General features: G+C 43.7%; 4 protein-coding genes and 2 long non-coding RNA genes across 9 annotated transcripts; 2 read left to right on the plus strand and 4 right to left on the minus strand.

Moving 5' to 3' along the window:
* Positions 1 to 351: 351 nt before the first annotated feature.
* LOC114845315 (uncharacterized) lies at positions 352 to 2409 on the minus strand. The gene is made up of 4 exons (XM_029133192.3): positions 2160 to 2409; positions 1186 to 1548; positions 954 to 1078; positions 352 to 868 (listed from the first exon to the last, which is right to left on the minus strand). Exons 1-4 carry the CDS (start codon positions 2233 to 2235, stop codon positions 725 to 727), a joined length of 708 nt encoding a protein of 235 aa, XP_028989025.1. The 5' UTR covers positions 2236 to 2409; the 3' UTR covers positions 352 to 724.
* Positions 965 to 1789, plus strand: LOC114845319 (uncharacterized). The gene is made up of 2 exons (XR_003783847.2): positions 965 to 1084; positions 1165 to 1789. It is a non-coding gene; the product is annotated as an uncharacterized LOC114845319 (long non-coding RNA).
* A 994-nt stretch (positions 2410 to 3403) lies between the features above and the next one.
* LOC114845320 (uncharacterized) lies at positions 3404 to 5371 on the minus strand. The gene is made up of 3 exons (XR_003783848.3): positions 4456 to 5371; positions 4058 to 4372; positions 3404 to 3945 (listed from the first exon to the last, which is right to left on the minus strand). It is a non-coding gene; the product is annotated as an uncharacterized LOC114845320 (long non-coding RNA).
* An 879-nt stretch (positions 5372 to 6250) lies between these two features.
* Positions 6251 to 11593, minus strand: narf (nuclear prelamin A recognition factor). Of its 2 annotated transcripts, none has more exons than XM_041068417.1 (12): positions 11486 to 11593; positions 10548 to 10621; positions 10404 to 10466; positions 9964 to 10092; positions 9744 to 9876; positions 9021 to 9155; positions 8710 to 8828; positions 8204 to 8333; positions 7900 to 7972; positions 7506 to 7643; positions 7166 to 7323; positions 6251 to 7070 (listed from the first exon to the last, which is right to left on the minus strand). In XM_041068417.1, exons 2-12 carry the CDS (start codon positions 10602 to 10604, stop codon positions 6823 to 6825), a joined length of 1383 nt encoding a protein of 460 aa, XP_040924351.1. In that variant the 5' UTR covers positions 10605 to 10621; positions 11486 to 11593; the 3' UTR covers positions 6251 to 6822. The 2 variants fall into 2 exon arrangements, with proteins under 2 accessions (XP_040924351.1, XP_028989009.1); XM_029133176.3 differs by lacking the exon at positions 11486 to 11593 and adding an exon at positions 11248 to 11389.
* Positions 9074 to 14267, plus strand: LOC114845316 (cytochrome b-245 chaperone 1 homolog). Of its 3 annotated transcripts, none has more exons than XM_029133197.3 (6): positions 9074 to 9213; positions 12501 to 12588; positions 12791 to 12832; positions 12934 to 13104; positions 13190 to 13334; positions 13474 to 14267. In XM_029133197.3, the coding sequence occupies exons 2-6, from the start codon at positions 12501 to 12503 to the stop codon at positions 13607 to 13609; spliced, it is 582 nt and encodes a 193-aa protein (XP_028989030.1). In that variant the 5' UTR covers positions 9074 to 9213; the 3' UTR covers positions 13610 to 14267. The 3 variants fall into 3 exon arrangements, with proteins under 3 accessions (XP_028989030.1, XP_055360239.1, XP_028989027.1); XM_055504264.1 differs by lacking the exon at positions 9074 to 9213 and adding an exon at positions 11221 to 11355; XM_029133194.3 differs by lacking the exon at positions 9074 to 9213 and adding an exon at positions 11687 to 12095.
* On the minus strand, positions 13792 to 17243 carry hexdc (hexosaminidase (glycosyl hydrolase family 20, catalytic domain) containing). The gene is made up of 12 exons (XM_029133175.3): positions 17007 to 17243; positions 16818 to 16917; positions 16616 to 16731; positions 16397 to 16484; positions 16083 to 16247; positions 15818 to 16001; positions 15634 to 15705; positions 15364 to 15562; positions 15105 to 15266; positions 14908 to 15015; positions 14733 to 14822; positions 13792 to 14534 (listed from the first exon to the last, which is right to left on the minus strand). The coding sequence occupies exons 2-12, from the start codon at positions 16899 to 16901 to the stop codon at positions 14363 to 14365; spliced, it is 1440 nt and encodes a 479-aa protein (XP_028989008.1). The 5' UTR covers positions 16902 to 16917; positions 17007 to 17243; the 3' UTR covers positions 13792 to 14362.
* Positions 17244 to 17348: the final 105 nt, after the last annotated feature.

A 17348-nucleotide genomic window follows, 5' to 3' on the forward strand; every position in this document is an offset into this window, starting at 1 on the left:
TCTTTTGAATGAAGCTAAAACCAGAATACATTTTATTTGGAAAAAACACCGCTACTGACTTTGGTCCTATTTCACCACAAATTAAGATAGATATTGTATTTGATTAGATTTTGCATTTCATATATTTTAAACCTTTTTAGTTTTTTTAAATGCCACACACTATCTTCAGGTCTCTACTATCTCCAGCATCAGTAGAAGCTGTTAAGGCTTGGGCATAATCGCGTATGCTCACTTCCCTTCGTCCGTTATGTTTAGCATTTGCCTTGTGTTAAAGACCCGACGCCTTCATTTTCAAAGGTCTCAGCCAAGCTTTTTTCAAAACACCCTGCTCGCAGAATAAAACACAACTGCTAAGATCATGGCTTTAATGCTCATTAGACACCTGAACAGATACAAAACAATAGTTCACATTTGGCCAAAGGAAACAAGATGCAAAATTAACAAGCCAACTGCGTTGCATTTCACAGAGCAAAAAAAAGTTGCATTGCACTTTTCTTCAACAATCTTGTGCATCACACCTGTAACCCACGCGCGTGTCAGGATGTGGTACATGCACCTAATGACAGATACATACAAAGGCAGATTTATTTGTAAAAGGAAACGAAGAGCAGAAAAACAAAAGAGGGCTAGCTGTTAAAGATGTCCCCTGTATACTGCTATCTTATATTGACTTCATAGTTGAGACCAGTTTTCCAATGAATACTTGTCCCTTATCATGTCATCATTACAGAATGTCCCTGTAGTCCAGGTTATCTTCAGTCGTTATCCAGTAAGGGTAATGCTGGTTGCTCCGCTGAGGACACACGTGTTGTGGCCTGTTCGGTCTGTTTGATGTTATGACCCTGGCCGGTCTGAAGCGCTTCTTGAACTGCAGGGAAACACAGACAATATTGTATCTTTGCCATAGTGGTTTTCCCTTTGCTTTTATGAGACAAGGATTGGTTCATACTTACTCTTGGGCATTTCAGAATCATCGTTCCAATGCAAAAAAACAGTAGGAAAATTAATGCAGCCGCACTTAAGGAAATCAGGACGTGATCCAGCAGCTTGGACTCGCATTCTTCATGGGCATCAAACTCTGAAGGTGAGGCATCAGAGGCGAGAATTATTTTGGGGGTAGACACAGAAACAGCCTTCTGACACATGCATTCAAATTTTTTTAAGTCAAATGAAGCTTTTTTTCACCCCTGACGATCAAAATGGTTCCATTGCTGGACTTGGATTCCTGCATCGACTGTGAGTCAAGAGAATTCCACTCGCAGTAATACAAGTCTGTGTCTTCGAGCTGCAGCAGGGACAGTTGCAGGGTCAGCTCAATGCCCTGCTTGACATTCCTGTTCGGAGTCACCTGAATTCGCCCTTTAAATTCTGTAGCCGTAGTATCTTTCATTACTTCTCCTTTGTTTAGGGACAGGAACACAATGTCCCTTTTGCTGTGGAATCTCCTACGCAGGCAGAGCCCCATCACTTCTGTTGAGGATGTGGAGCATTTGATCTCAGCAGAGGAGTTGACTTTTGCGCGATGGGTGGAAGCGGGACTTTGGAGAACTGCATGAGAGATAGATGGTAATGAACATCAAGCCCAGTGCACTGAAGTGGATTCAGGCAGAGAGGTAATACTTATGATATGAGTGATATGAAGACCAGCGTTAAAAGCACAAGATGAAAGTGAATTTTTATTTAGGTGGATTTTTATATTTTACAGCAGAGTTAATATTTATACATGTAAATTAGTGGCTTCCTGCTTTTCATGTTTGCGATTTGAAAAGCTACAAAGCTGTCTAGTTGTTGTATAAAAAACAACAATACAATTTCATTTCAGAACAAGAGTTACGAATACTATAGGTTTCTTAGCTGTGTAATTAAAGGATCAGGATTTAAATGGATTTTTCTCGTAACGGTTAATTAAAGTAAATTACCAATTACAAGTCACCTTCGCTCACTGCTCTAGAAGACGCAAACAGGATAAGGCTGCATGCAAACAGGAAAACATGACTCACGCTCATCTTTGAACATCTTCACATTTTGGCCACCTTAAATTAAAACGTGCCCGTCCTGTCTCTGCATCCCTTCACACAGATTTGTTTCAACCTCATGGGAGCTCAGGAATTGTACTCTAATTCAATCTAACACACACGCGCGCGCACACGCTCACTCACCTGTCCAGGTGCTGTGCGCGACCTCAGCAGCCATGCAGACTAACCCCAGCACACAGCTCCACCAGTGGCTTTTCATCCTGCAAACTGGGCTGCACACGAGCTCCTACACCTCGACCTGGCATCAAGCCTGCCTGTGTGTCTGATTGTCTGTCTGACTGACTGACACTCAGCCTCAGCAGTTCTCAAAAGGAACCGTGTGGTGTACAGAGGAAATGTGACAGTGACTGTGTCAGCTGTGTGTGGGTGAGAGAGTCGTGCTCCGTTACAGTACGTCAGACGTGTGCAGCACTTGTTGCTCACGAGGCGTGTTCCATCATAAATAACTCAAGTCAACCAGCAGCACATCTACATACAAGGGTGACGGAGAGACTGACTCCCACTTTGCTTGGTTGATGAAAGGATTCCATTAGGTGCATCGAAGATCGTTGTGCGTTGTATTTGCCCAGGAATAGAGGAGGGGGCCGAACACACAGCTTTGTGGCAGAGACAAGCTTGCAGAGACTTATGCCCAAGCTGATAAGTACATGTCTGACCTATTGACCTTAAAGCTGCTTGTTCTGATCGTCAGGCCAGCGTCTGCTTGTGATTCCCAACTCCCCCATGTGCGTCTGACTTTTCAGCTGTCTGGGGAAAAGTGAATGGTGTTATATAACTATGCTTTTAATCACTTACTTTTACAACATAATGCAATTCAATAGCAGCCGCAGCAGCATTCATGCACAGGGAGGGAGCCAAAGCCTCATGCCATCAATCATGGCATTGACCTTCATTGCGTAGCAAACCTGTTAGTCACTCATTAATTACATTCATTTTTCTAATATTTAAGCTCCAAAGATTCTTTCTGCACAGTAGCTACAATCACATCCTGGTTTTCAATTAGAGTTTTTTATGATGTTGTAAGTGTCCTAGATGAATAAAGTGTTAATAACTTAAATAATAATACATTTATTTAATAATATACAACTTCTTAATGTCTGATTATGCACATTGCCTACATTCCTTTCAACACGTTTAATGTTTAGAAATGTCTGGCATGTTAACACTTTCAGTTGTTTTACAGTTCCTTGGAAGTAAACTTCCTTCTTATTATTGCGAAAGAAGGGCTTAATCGTTTGCCAAATGTTGACGGCGTAATTGATAACAGTAAAACACAAGCCTTCCTTTTGGCAAATGGCCAGAAAACAGGACAAAGGGCACAGAGAACGACTCAGTCAGTAACTCAAGCAAAACTAGCCGTTTCACACAGAGAGACTTTATTACTCATGGAGATAAAGCAGCGGGTGCATGTTCAGATAAGTTCATGTTACAATAATGCATAGATTAATGCACACAAACTCATTTTTCTCTGGTAGTGGAGAAGTCACAGTGTTTGAATGTAAAACCAGACGAGCAGGCTCCCTAATGAGTGAGGGGGCGGGGCTTAGCCAGGCGTGGCCCAGGCAGGCCGCCTGTCCATCACAGGCCCACATGTACCATGCAGGCAGACAATCACACAACCTCCTGGGCTGGCAGCAGCACACAAAGCTGTTTAACAGAGGTTTTTCATGTGTTCGTTAACACAGGTAATACTTATGATATTGTTAACACGGGCTTCATATTATAACCACCTGTCGCCTTTATGCACATCAAGAGATGAGGTTTTCACGTATCTCGTCTTTGCACTTTTTTTTATATAGTAAAAGTCCAACAACTACAACAACACAGAGGACGCAAATAACAACCAATAATTGGACCCACGTGTTACATTTCTGTGTAGCGATGCTGTTTCCTTTAGATTCAACTTGACCTGGAAAAAAGGAAAGATTTCTATCGTTGGGAAACACAAGTCAACTTTCACTTCTTTCAAACTGACAGTAGTAATAATAGCAAACATCTAAGAAAAGAAAGTGAAAACTCACCATTAGTGTTGTAGTCGGGGCGTTTCACCCACACAGAGACAGAGGCTTCATCCAGGCCACAGTCTGTGAATATGCTAACAGTGTAATTCTCCTGCTCCATCACATCTGAGAGGATCAGTGACACGTAGGTCCGATTATTCCATCCACAGGTGTATTTCGCGGAGCCGTCGGTACACGGTACCAGGCCACTGGTGTTGTACCACCTATACATAAAACCGGCGCAATCACCGTCCAAAGCCATGTGAATGCTGCAGTTTAGTGTCACGGCTTCTCCGGCCTGAACTTCCACCGTTTGGTTGCACGTCACTGACACCGCTGGTGGAACGAAAGCAGCGCTCAGTGATATTGTTTGCATTTGTACGCGTTCACAGAGCACAAGACCTGCAGCGTGAGAGTACCTTTATCTGAGGCAGTGGTGTGTTGAGACCAGAGCAGACCTAGACAGAGGCTCCACAGGAAGAACATTGTGGAGGTTCCGCCGGATCGCGTGAACTGGACCCTTCCCATTCCGCGATAGAGCGTCAGCAAACTGGAAGAAAGTGACATTTGTCATGTGACGAGTCCCTCCGTCTCCTGCAGGTTCAGGCTTTTCCTCAGCGTGTGGAGCTACTGTAAAGATCAGAACTGCAACATGGATCAATCCAATGTTCAAGTCTGATTTCAGTGTCGTCTACAGTAAAGTGTGGAACCTGTTGAGACCTGTGTCACACAGGTTTAGCTCATATTCATAAGTGTGACTAATAATACCAACTATATATATTGTCCGACCAGATTTTTCATAATTACTAATCATACATTTTTGTGGGCTTAGTGAATAATTAATTCTGACGAATCTGAGCTGGAGGGAGGTTTAACGGAGTGGAAGCTGTAAAAGCCGGCAAAGGATCTGTGCTGGTCTAAATAACCCAAAAAGGAGAGACAGCCTGCGTGAATCCATCTCCTCTGACATGTTTGTACTCAGAGGTCAGCTGTATGTGGATCATAAACCCCATAGAGACACAAACCGTATATGGAAATCCAAGCACTGGCTCCAGAAAGCAGTGAAAAACGCAGTCATCATTCTAATGCTGCGTCTACACATCTATAAGGACGCATACACACTGTCACCGCCACCATCATTCTACTCTAAGGTCTTTGTTTGTCTTGTGCCATTTCACACAAGCAGTAAACACAGTAAACAGCTAAACGGTAGCAGTTACTAAAGCCTCTGCTTTAAGTCTTAATTTCTTGCACAGCTACTTCTATGTTTTAAACCACAATTATGAAAATTCATGCTCCTGAATGTATTTATATTATCGGACCAACAGCCTCTATTATCTATGATAAACCCATCAATGCTAAAATAACATTCAATCATGATTGAATGCTCGCCTTCACCTGCATAATGTACACACATAAACACACACTCACCTTTCCAAGTGTTTCTCTCTAATGAGAGCGTTAAGGGAGGGAGCGAGCTTTTTAAATCCTCATCATAGCTTAGGAATCTAATAGTGAAACGGTTGAATACCTGCGAAGATGGACAGGGTGATTGGCATACACAGCGAAAAGAAAACAAAGACGTTGACACAGGTAAAGTGTTCATGATCTGAAGCATGAGCATATAAAATGGCTCATAGACTATAGCTCATCTGTGAATAAACAGGTGATTTATTGTTTGGTATTGTTTAGATGATGTTCGCTTGCTGAAGCCATTTTGCTATTTGCATACTTATGGTCATGCTCTAATCAGATTTTGTTGAAGAACGTACGTTGGTGCAGTATCGTACTGGAAACAGCTATAGGAGATGTTATCAATCATCCTTTCTATGTCAGTGTGGGAAGCACGAGTCATTTACTGCAAGTGTTGATGCTAAATGAAAAGTGAATCATCCGATATTGAAAGAAAGTTGATAGAATAATGGAAATGTCTTTTGATTGCACAAACATGTGATAACAGAAGTTTGGCTTAAAAGTCAATGGTTATAAATGTCAGCGTGTGGTTTCCTTGAAACCTCACAAGCTCAACCGCAGTCACTCCTGCCAGGAACAACATGCAGGTGAGACAATGAATCATTGTTCTTAGCCGTGCTCCCGTGTACATGTTTAACTTCGCAGCTACCGGCAGGTGAAAATTTACCCCCCCCCCCAACTCCTGGATCTAGTTTCAGGACTTCACACCCTGTGAAGAAAGCACACCGTCAAACTGCGAGGTGATTTTTAAAACCTCTTTAATCTCTTGGGTCTGACGGACTCCTTTGATGCGACCAACACACTGTTGCATAGTTACTGTTGATGCATTTCTGAACACACAGTCTTGTCTTTTTAGTAACGAACAGTGGGCACAAAGGAAACACACAGACGGCCTATATTGGGCACACATGAACAGTTTTGGTTTTGGAATATCCAACTCTTCAAAAGCATATTTATTATTCACAGGTTCAGTCCATCATTAAAAACACTTGTTTTCTCAGTGGCTTATTGCTCAATAACTTGACTTAAATAATTCACACTAGTCAGTGCAGCTGACTGATCAGGCTTCGTTGTACCTACTTTTGTTCTTAAGTAAGCTCTGGTCAGCACACTAGCTTAAGTCTGGAAGCCTCATTCCCTCCATTTGTTCTGAAACACACACGTCGCCCCCTTGTGGTCAAATGGAAGCTCTGCGCCTTCCCACAAACTGGTCCATAGTACCAAAGGTCCACAGGTGATCCTTCGTGGTGCCAGCATGAACCATGAGATGGTCATGAGAGTCTGACCCAACCAGACCGGCGCCTCTCGTCCCTTCACCACTGCATGTGTGCGGGTTGTGTGTGCATCTGACTCTGACTCTTGTAGTGGGTGTGCAGCAGCTTGTTGGCCTGTGAGGAGTCTTGGCCCTGTAGCCAGTCTTGATAAAGGGTGTTCAAGGCGGGGTTGAGCTCTGGTAGACGGACCGGCAGACTGCTGTACGCCTCCTCCATCTGTTGGACCAGGGCTTTATCTACTTGACCTCCGGTTTCGCTCTCCGCCTGACCGCGGCCGCTCAAGCACCCTGATGAGGACACGGAGGAAACATTTGTTGAGGATCTGGGACTATTAAGAGAAAAACTATTCATAGGACTGAAATGCTGATAGTGACGGCATTACCTCCTGGACAGGATAGAACCTCCACCAGCTGGTAGGGCACTCGACCCTTTCTCATACGGTGAACCAGGGTCTGGATGTTTCTGAATCCATAGACAGCAGCAAACTGCAGCAGAGTCTCTCCATCCCGCTCTAGGGTGACTTCTTGAAAGTCCCTGTTCCTATAAACCAACACGTCAGACTTGATTAAAGATGAACTATATTTGATCTCCAAATTAAGATAACACGAGAATGATACTACAGACATAACTGAAGAATTTAGATGGAGGATTCCAATTGTCCACAAAGGTGGACAGGCTAAAAACGCTGACATTAGTGATTGGAAGTATTCAGGATCTTTCACCTGAGCGTCTTGTATGTGATCTCATGCACGTCCACACCAAATAGCTCTTTGGCAGCATGTTTGAATATATGTTCCAGGAAGCCTTCAGAGCCGCGGCCATCGTGCCGCACCAGCGCTACATCTCCGCTCTCTCCAAGCCTGCAAAGCGTAAGACTTTCAGAATGTTGTGGCAAACACATGATGCTTGACTCATGTTTGCACATTACAGAAACAACTGGCTTTGGATTCACCACAAGACTCAAACTGTTGGTAAGTCTCAAAAGCATAAAGAGAGTTCATTGCCTGTTCTCAACTGGAATATGTTTTCGAGATATGATCTATGATACGTAGCCAGATAAGCTTTGTTTTTTTTTTTTTTAATGTCAGGTCAGCGACATGTAGAGAAACTACTCACACTTGGTCCAGTGTAACAGAGTCCAGCTCATCCACTGAAACCTTTCTTTGCTCCATCAAATAATAGATCTCTCCTGAAACATCAAACATTGAAACATCAACCGTACTTCCATTATACTGTACTGGGACAAAGTGGGATTCTTATGTTTTCTTGGCTAGTGTAGTTCAGTTTAAATGCAAACGTGCATCAAAATATTCTTATACAGCCTGATGGCCTGTAAATTTTTATTTTGTATTGTAATAATTTCCACAGACAGTTAACAAATTGTATAGGTTGTACAGCAGTAATTTAAGGAGGGGCGAACCTGATGTGAGGACACAGTCTACGTCTCTGCTCTCCAGCAGGGTGCTGTAAAACTCCTCTCTGACAGCCTCAAACTTTTTATCAAAGCAGGGAGCCACCACCATGTGATAGACTTTCTCCAGACTCAGCTTCTGTGAGGAGGAAGGAAAAGTGGTTGAATGTGTTACATGCCTGACCACAGAACAGAATCCACCATTGCACTGTACAGTCACACACCAACTGCCACAAAACTCTCTCCCACATGATGTAATGAATCTAAATAAAAACATCCTGTTAATGACTGAAACTTTTAGTCAGTCTATGACAGTCTCAGTTTATCAGTCAGTGATTATACTAAACAGATTGACATTAACGTTAGACATTGACAGCTTGTACTCATTCTCAGTGTAACAGAGCTTCTTTTGAACCACAACAGGCTTCGGTTTAACCCCAGGTGCAGCAGGGGGATCTGAAAGTGAGAGCTAATTAGAACAGCTAACACACCCTAAACCTCAAAACTCTGCTCACCTGCTGTTTTGAGAAGTAGTCTTTAACGAGACAGCCCATGATCTGCTGAGGGGACCTGGCTGTGCAGATATGAGGGGTAACCAAACTGCCCAGGACATGCTCCGAATAGCGGATCCACCCTGCACACACACATGAACAATCTCTGAGGAAGGGAGTGGTGACAGAGAAGCTTTTTATCTTACGCCCCCAGCTCTATTCTGTCATCACTACTTCTAAATCTAACTTTAACTCTGCTTATTCAGCTAATGCAGATTGGGGAACAGCATTAGACAGACAGACGAATATGACAAAGGTGGATGAAGACTGTTTACCTGGGCAGGACGAGGTGAACATGGGCAAGGCATGGGAATCGTGGTTCCTCCTCCGATACCTCTGAATGAACTCCTTCTGACTCTCCAAGATGCTGAATCCTGCCGCCAGGGTGGTGTCGAATACATACTGCACACCTGCATGGAAAAGACACACCGGGTGTGATCTAAAGAAGCACGCTTCCGAACAGCTGGGGTGAGCTTATTTTTGTCACTTAACAAACTTTGTTTTTGTAAGCCTTTAGAGAAACCAGATTTGAGATCAGAGTCTCCTCAGCAAAGGAGCTTTCTCTGCCATGTAAACAACAGGGTCAGCCCCTGCACACGTTAAAGGCCTCAAAAAAGGGAAATGGGAGTGGAATAGCTAAATGAAAACTGGAATCATTACATGTCTGCTCAAAGTCCATCTACAAGAGAAACAGGCACATAGTGGCCTGTTGTCGTCTAAATAAGTCAGCCTTCAGCACATAATGAAATTCAGACAGCTGGTGCTGAGAGAATTTTCTCTTTGTCTGCAGGTCTGTCACTGCACGGTTATACTCCCCCAACAAAACACACACACACAGCAAAGAATGTTACAGTATCAGGACGGATTCTGTCACTGCACAGTTAAAACCTGAGTTGTTTGCCCAGACTGATCTTAAAGTTGAGATAAACTGTCCAGTGTACACAAATGGGCTCCGTCACTACACAAATACCAAAATTAAATTAAGTAAATCTGCTCACCCAAACTCTTGAGGAATCCACAAAGTTTCTGTGCAGCCTCGGTGATGTCCACACCAAACCGGACGGCAAAAAATGGCAGGGACTGTGGACACACCGATGCAACCAGGACCTTGTGCTTTGACACGTCACACTTCTGATAGAGACAGAAAAACAACAGGGATAATACAGTGTAAGGTACTGTGGTGATCAAACTTAAACAAGTAAACCCAGTTCTTTATACCTTATTAAGTGCCAGAACCCGCTTCACCTCCTCCAGGTTCTGCTGTGAAATCTTCAGGGTCTCGTCCTCCGATAAGCAGCCATCGCAGGACAGACAGGCACTCAGCAGCAACTGGGATCCCTCTTGTCTCTACAAACGGAGAGGAAAGTAGCAGAGTAATGGCCTGTAAAAGGCAACAGTTCATATTTTACAAAGCTCCGGCAATATAGTGATAAGCATTAGTAAAAGTGGCTATAACAGGAAACAACAGACAATAAAACATCACACACCGTCTCAGACTACAGGAAACAATAAACCACCTGCCATGACAAGACGTGATGAGTCAACAGTCGGCGTGTTTTGTAGAAAAGTGCTGAACCCGCCTGAATAAACAACCTGATAAGATACATCTTGCCTCATATAATCCCAACTAATGAAATTAGTGAAACACCAGTCGTTACCTCCCCAGTGGCTTCATCTCTCTCCCGGTGAGGGCTGGCGCCTTCGCCCTGTTTCTTGTTGCACTGGGAACAGATTGACGTTCAGTTTAAAGATCCCCGGGCCACAACACAAACACAGCAATTGGAAAATGGGCAGAGACCCACCTGTTTGGTGCAGTTTTCGCACTTCTCCTTGCGCTTGGCTATGCTGACCTCTGACATCTTCCTTAGCGGTCTATCTATAAAGCATGAGGACAGATAGATAACAGCGGGGTCAGCTTCCCAGGGTTGATCATGTCCTCACGGCGTGCGCCCTCCGAGGCAGCGGCACGGTGACGTCATCTGCAGCCTGCGTCAGCTCCACCCCACCTATCGCAACCACCCCCTTATCATAAACACACCAACTTTATAATGGTGGGAAACGCGGCGACGAACACAAACAAGCGTCCTGTTATTACGTTTTAAATTGCTCGCGTTAATTATATACACACACGCACGCACGCACATACACACACAACGCAGCTAAAGCCACAGCCAATAATGTGAAAGCGAAAATTAAATGCTGGCTTTAAATGATCCTCACGTAAACATACACATATTGTCTAAAAACAATGCCAAAAATGTTGGAACAAGTCGAACCTGTGGTGAACACGATCTTACATTTAAGTGATGCTAATCAAATACTTTCCAATAGTAAACGCATACTGGTATTTGGCCAAAGCTATATAAAATGATATTAAACGCCACGCTAACGTTACCTCCACTATTCCAGGGTGCGTCAGCCTCAAACGTTGACCACGTGCCGCTTTAACAACGTGACAGTCTCCGTGCTAATATTACAAGGTCGAATTGTCAGGTAACTTACCGGACGGTTTCTATTTCGCAGCTCTTCCAGACAAAGGCATGGAAAAAATGCGGAGGACGGTCAGGAGACCAGCTAACGTTACTGCTAAAGGAGCACAAGGGACCGCAGGTGAAACCTAGCACTCATTTACTCTAAAGTCGAGTCCCCCATGGGCGACTTGGCCGCTGCCGCTCGCCGGAACCTCCGCTGTTATCTCCCAATAAACGAGCGAACGGTTTCAAAAGCACCGGGGACCTACTGCTCAAGCGAGTTCTCTCTGTGTACGTCCGACTCCATTGTGCACCCGGTAAACCCAGGGCGCATGCGCACACGCGGCAGCGGTATTTTCCAGGACCCTTCACTTGGGGTTTTGCTCAAACGGCCGTGGCAGGGATTCTAAAAACGAGGCCTCTTCCACTGTGATCTTAAAACATGAGCACGCCAGAAAATGCACCAAAAGGCTTTAAGGTCATTTAACCGTACAAGTTTCTGTGCAGGGAATGATGGTTTGCTTTTGACTTTCAAAGTATGTGTCAGGACATGACGAATTTTATGGTTAGCGCAACTAGCTAAAACCCGACTTGTATTTAATACGTAATAGCAGTAATTATTTTGTATTTTGTCATATAAACATTGTCAGCCACACAGTTTGACTTAAATTGATGCGTCCCAAACTTTATTTTGAAGTGCGAATGATGTCGCCCTATCGGGGCTGGCGGATTCAGGAAGGAAGTGTCACCCATGCTCGGCAGTTATTGCATTATTATGAAAAGAACTTCCCTTTTTCACACTGCATGTGATCCCTCGTACAAACACTCATTTGCGGCGCCTTCCAAGTGAAAATCTGCTTAACGACCCAAGCGTTTAAGGTAAGCGACCGGAACGCGCTCATAGCCGGAGTCTAGATAATTCTGGTGTGTGGACAGCTGTGACCTGGCCCGTCCCCTCAACATCTTAACAAGATCCCCTTCCTCAGATCTAATTGAACAATACCTTCAGCAATATTATTTAAAAAGGGGGACATTATATACGTTTAATTTGTAATAGCTTAGGTTTTATGGGCTGAAGTACCCTCTGTCCTCATCCCAGTGCAATGGAAGTGATTGAATATGCACCCACTCGTCATCTGAAGCGTTCTTCCTCCTAAGGGTCACAGAGCATGATGTATTGTGCTATATGTTTATGCTTTTGGTAAATTGGCCACACTATGGGTAGTATAATGATGGTGGTTGGGCTAAGATGTGTGAAGATAATTTTATTCACTCTCTTTTCAGATGGGATACATGACGGTAGAGGAGCACAGCTCCACCCTGCTCCACCTGAAGCGATCCCCGGGCATTCGTTCCTGGTCTCTTCTTTTTGGTACGTGTGTGTTTTAGAGCAAACGACGTAAGACGTAAGCAACAGAGCGTTTTTTAAAAAGGTCTACAATTTTTCCAAGCACCTTACGTGTGAAGCGAGCATCCTGATCTAAGATGCTGCACCTGCAAGTGCTGTAATTGAACATCTTCTTCTGTTATTCTCCATTGCCTCTAACATGAGAAGCCTCCCCTTCTAATTCCAGGTATCACATCTGTTGGGTTGGCAGCTGCATATTACAGCTCAGGTACACAAACATAATCAGGTAATCAATTTGTATCTTTTCATCAGTGTGACTTTTTACATTTACACCATCTGTTCTTTCTGTTTAATGTTCACACCACACAGACAGCATCATGTGGAAGCTTTTCTACGTGACTGGCTGTCTGTTTGTGGCCCTGCAGAACATGGATGAATGGGAGGAGGCCATGTTTGACAAAAGCAAGAACCTGATAGAGATTAGGACCTCCAGCCTGTACACTTTAGTCCTGACACTGTGGAGGAAGGGGCAGGAGAAAGGTGGGCCAGTTGATCTATTCATTTTCATGGGTGCTTTAATAGTTTAGAACACTACATCATTTGCTTTTTTTGCTTCCTCTCCCAGTTGTTTTAGATTTGAACCATCTGTGTGACATCTGCGTTCAGGAGGAGAAGGTTCGTTATTTGGGTAAGGGCTACGTCCTGATGCTGAGGCTGGCTGCAGGCTTCTCTTATCCCCTTACCCAGAGTGCAACACTAGGAGGGCGCAGGTAGGAATCTGTTTTGCCAATATTCCCATTATCCTGTCATCATAATTCTCCGGTTATTATATAAAATTGAACCCACTGTTCAGAAGAGCCATTTTTGTACAACACACTATAGCACAGCCTTTTTGTTGTTCCCTGTTAGTGATGTGGAGGCAGTGGCTGCTTTGTTGAAGCGCTTTGTGGGACTGGATGAGCTGCAGAAACACCGGCGTGAGGAGGACGAGGACCATTTTCTGGACAGCAGCAGTCACTCAGACAACGAAGAAGATGAACTTTGATCTATCTATGACAAACAACCTTACTGTCACTAAAAATGGGAAGTATTAGGGGTATTATGGCATTAGAAAAGGTATGTTTTTACTGGTGCCTTTATTACACTATAAGCATGCACATGTAACCATGCTTACGTATATTTCCTCCTTTTTTGTACGTTTATACATCAACTGAAGTTCAGACAAGCCACTGCGACTCAATTTTTATTCAATGTTTCACTGAAATGACACAGTGTGAGCATTTAATTATTATTTCACAACAATCTTCAGCTCACTGAATCACTGTAATTAACTACTGAACTCTAATGAGTGCTTGTGTGTAAGTCAGTGAAAGGAAAGTGGTTTCCCACAATTTCTGGACCACCCTGATGATAATGCAAGTTAACCCATTCCAGTCCACAGGCTGGAAAAATTATTGTGGAAACTGTAACGAAGCATAAATGAAATCCTTCAACTGTCTTTCTAGTCCATCAAAAGTTAATTAAGTTATAAAACACCTCATACATTTTGGGAGCCAAAGAACAAACTCAGGCTTAAATCACGGATGTGCCAGTACGGCACATTGTTGAATGAATGTCAAAATGTGCTGCTTGAAGGTTTTTGGTTAGCTGTAAATTAAATTTTTGTTTACTTTAATACATTTATATAAACTGTTACATAATCACCGTCTCTTCTTTTGTTATTCTGTAATATCTTTGCAGAACCGCTTATTTTAATGTGATTGATTGTTACAACAAAAGAGCAAAGGTTGACACTGAACTATGGAATGATCTCCTTTAGACAAGCTGCAATGTCGTCGGTTATGCTTTGCAGAGGAGCCATTACAGGACTAACATGCTCCTCCATCCACTCTTCGGCTGTTGAGTCTGGGTAAAGACGGACCATCTCCTCTCTTACTGCTGCCACCTTCTGTTGCATCGCAGCCAAATAACTGAAGAGACAAAACCAGTGGAGGTTATTATAGCAACAATGAATATATTTTAGAAATTATTGTTGTATTGAAGTACTTTCAAATGATTGGTGTTTATAATATTTAAAATGATTTAAATACTGAAATATTAGGCCTTCTTCCCTTGTATATCACAACTCCACTACTCCTCTAAATCAATATTCACAGATAACTTCTTACGTTGCTGCTTGGGTCTGAATTTGCATGGTGATAAGTGGAGTTGCCATCTTTCTCTGTCGCTGGTAGGGGCTGAACCATCCTCTTACAAACCTGTAGAAGCGGTAAAAGCAGCTATTCAGCCACAGGAATGGGCATAAATGCCAGCAGAATCCTGTGATTACTACACATGGCTCACATGTTGCTTTCAAGAAAACGTATGTCCTCCGAGTTCAGCAGTGAATTGAGCTCCACAATTAGCTGTGCCAGCCTTTTTCCAGGGAACAGCGAGTCTGCTTCGGAGGTCCTACAAGGCCACACGGAACAAAATGTTTTTAAACAGCTATTTATGGTTCACGGACAGTTGTTGGGGTCACCGAACAGCCTACACTTCACCTCTCCATCATGTCCACCTCCACTGAGGAGACACCCAGCAACTCCATGACTTTGCTTTGAGCCTCAGCACTGAACTGACCATGAAGGAGTGTCTGGACACAGGCTGCGAGTGATGGAAGACCCACAGGCATCAGCTCACACAGCACTGACAGATGGTCATACCTGATGGGGAAAGGTACGGATCACATAAAAAGCCCTGCGCATACGCACTACCAGGAATGTGCTGCATCTAATCTGGAAACCTTTCTGTAATTCTAACCTTTGCCAGCCTGTGATGGCGATGCCCTTGAGGTTAACACCAGCAGATAAAGAGGCGGCCACCATGAGCCACTGCAAGTGGTTGTCCACATGTCGCTGTGTGCTGGGCACACAGGTGTAAACATTGGTGGAGCCTTTAAAGGAGCTGGCTGCCCACAGGTCTGTCATACCAGCACTGTGGTACTTCTCCAGCAAAGAAACTGAGCAGAGAATGCACCACGGTACAACCACAGGACTGCACACTCACATTTAAATAGTTAATACTTCTTACCAGTTTTATCCACATCCAGATTAGGAGTGTAGTCCCACAACATGGGCTGGACAAGTCCTATTAGACCGCTAGCTGTCAAATGGATCAAGAAAAAAAAGTAATTTAAAAGTACATTTATTATTAGAGGAGCTGGATATTTAGTTTGATCTAACTAAATCTCTCCAGGTGTTGCAACTGTCCTCACCTTTCAGTGTTTCTGGGCTCATGCCTCGCATCATATCATCCCACATTATGATGTTCAAGTGAGGCCATTGCTGTTTGATGGCCTTGGCAATCTTGGTCACGTGACTCAGAAAGAGTTGCTCTACTGTCTGACCTGGTGAGGCCAACCATACTTTTGACTCTTCTCCCTCTCCAAGCATGTATACCTAAACAATCAGAAAGAAGTATGAGAGATGAACTATAACATACTCTAATATATATATAATTATGTCACAAAAAGATCTTACCTCATCTGCTCCAATATGCAGAGTGTTTAAACCCGGATGTAGTTCTATGACCTGCCTCAGCATCTCTAACACCAGCTTCACTCCCTCCTCTCTGTGTGGATTTAGGGTACCCACACAGTGGGCCAACTCTCTGAGGCTCCACATGGACCGGTGCTTCAACACAAACTAGGACAGCGAAAGAGCAACAGCAGCGAACAGACACAGCAAACATAGGGTCAAAGAGGAGGAAGGAAGGCTAAGGAATTATACAATGAAGCAATGATAGTCATGTTGCAACCAGCTGTAAATAGCGAAAAAAGGGAAAACAGCCTCACCTCCATGTGACCAAACGTCTGCACCAGTGGGATGACCTCCATGCCCCTACATTTAGCAAATTCTTGCATAGATAATACTTCCTCTTGGCTGAAACAGAAAGGAAAACGTGTTTAAAACATGATCTCAGTTCAGAACAGGACCGACTTCTTACAGTCTTTCATCTTGGCAACAGAGTCAAGAAAGCCTTTCATCATTTACTGTAATGTCCAATGCTGCACCTGTATGCAGGCTGTGCTGTGGCCTGTAGCAGCTTTAGCTCCCCCTCATATGGAAACATGTCTTCATACTCCACCAGGAGGCCATCCAGCCCCAGGCGAGAGAGCAGTTCAATCAGCTGCAGAAATGAAGCACATATTAGTATTGTATTCACAGGAACATTGGATCTAAGCACATGTGCACAGTTGGCTGCTCCTACTGTACCTTATGAAGATATTCCACTCTGGGTGGGGCACCTTTCAAATCCAGGTGCACCAGCTTCTTCCCTTTGGGCCACGGTGGATGCATTCTGCTTCACTCGAGCCTTGAATGCAATAATTCACAACATCAACAACACCCCTAACGGGTGCACTGATGTTTATAGATAAACATTACATGTTTAATTTCACTCACCAAAACTGTAAAGACCGAGGCTTAGTGATCGCAGTGGATGTCACAGAGCACTAACACTGATTTTATTGTGACTCGGAACAGTTTTTCAGATTTTCGCTTCCCGTCCTTCCCACTAAGTAATCGATATACGCAGGCGAGGCGACTAGTTTAGTCTGAGAATGCAGAGCAATAGATGACTAGACGAATGTGGGCTGCACCCTGCAAGAGTCTGTTCGTTTGATGGGAAGGGTTTCGAATACATCATTAATATAAGTCTATTCTGCACATCATGTTGTTAAATATATTCAAATCTGCGACGAAGTGGAAATTCAACTTCATCTGAACGTGGGCCAATCAGAATAA

The sequence above is a fragment of the Betta splendens genome, chromosome 19 (genome assembly GCF_900634795.4).
Source record: "Betta splendens chromosome 19, fBetSpl5.4, whole genome shotgun sequence".
In the NCBI taxonomy this organism is placed as follows: Eukaryota; Metazoa; Chordata; class Actinopteri; order Anabantiformes; family Osphronemidae; genus Betta; species Betta splendens.

Excerpts from the sequence above, each read along its gene's own strand:
- LOC114845315 (XM_029133192.3), bottom strand. The coding sequence starts at position 2,235 with ATGAAAAGCCACTGGTGGAGCTGTGTGCTGGGGTTAGTCTGCATGGCT. Across the intron at positions 1,549-2,159 it reads CGCGCACAGCACCTGGACAG|TTCTCCAAAGTCCCGCTTCC; the intron begins GTGAGTGAGCGT and ends TCTCTCATGCAG. Across the intron at positions 1,079-1,185 it reads AACCATTTTGATCGTCAGGG|AGTTTGATGCCCATGAAGAA; the intron begins GTGAAAAAAAGC and ends CCTCACCTTCAG.
- narf (XM_041068417.1), bottom strand. The coding sequence starts at position 10,604 with ATGTCAGAGGTCAGCATAGCCAAGCGCAAGGAGAAGTGCGAAAACTGC. Across the intron at positions 10,467-10,547 it reads GCGAAAACTGCACCAAACAG|TGCAACAAGAAACAGGGCGA; the intron begins GTGGGTCTCTGC and ends ATCTGTTCCCAG. Across the intron at positions 7,071-7,165 it reads GGTTCTATCCTGTCCAGGAG|GGTGCTTGAGCGGCCGCGGT; the intron begins GTAATGCCGTCA and ends TGTCCTCATCAG.
- LOC114845316 (XM_029133197.3), top strand. The coding sequence starts at position 12,501 with ATGGGATACATGACGGTAGAGGAGCACAGCTCCACCCTGCTCCACCTG. Across the intron at positions 13,105-13,189 it reads GAGGAAGGGGCAGGAGAAAG|TTGTTTTAGATTTGAACCAT; the intron begins GTGGGCCAGTTG and ends TTCCTCTCCCAG. Across the intron at positions 13,335-13,473 it reads GCAACACTAGGAGGGCGCAG|TGATGTGGAGGCAGTGGCTG; the intron begins GTAGGAATCTGT and ends GTTCCCTGTTAG.
- hexdc (XM_029133175.3), bottom strand. The coding sequence starts at position 16,901 with ATGCATCCACCGTGGCCCAAAGGGAAGAAGCTGGTGCACCTGGATTTG. Across the intron at positions 16,248-16,396 it reads AGACGTTTGGTCACATGGAG|TTTGTGTTGAAGCACCGGTC; the intron begins GTGAGGCTGTTT and ends TCGCTGTCCTAG. Across the intron at positions 15,563-15,633 it reads TCTGGATGTGGATAAAACTG|TTTCTTTGCTGGAGAAGTAC; the intron begins GTAAGAAGTATT and ends TTCTCTGCTCAG.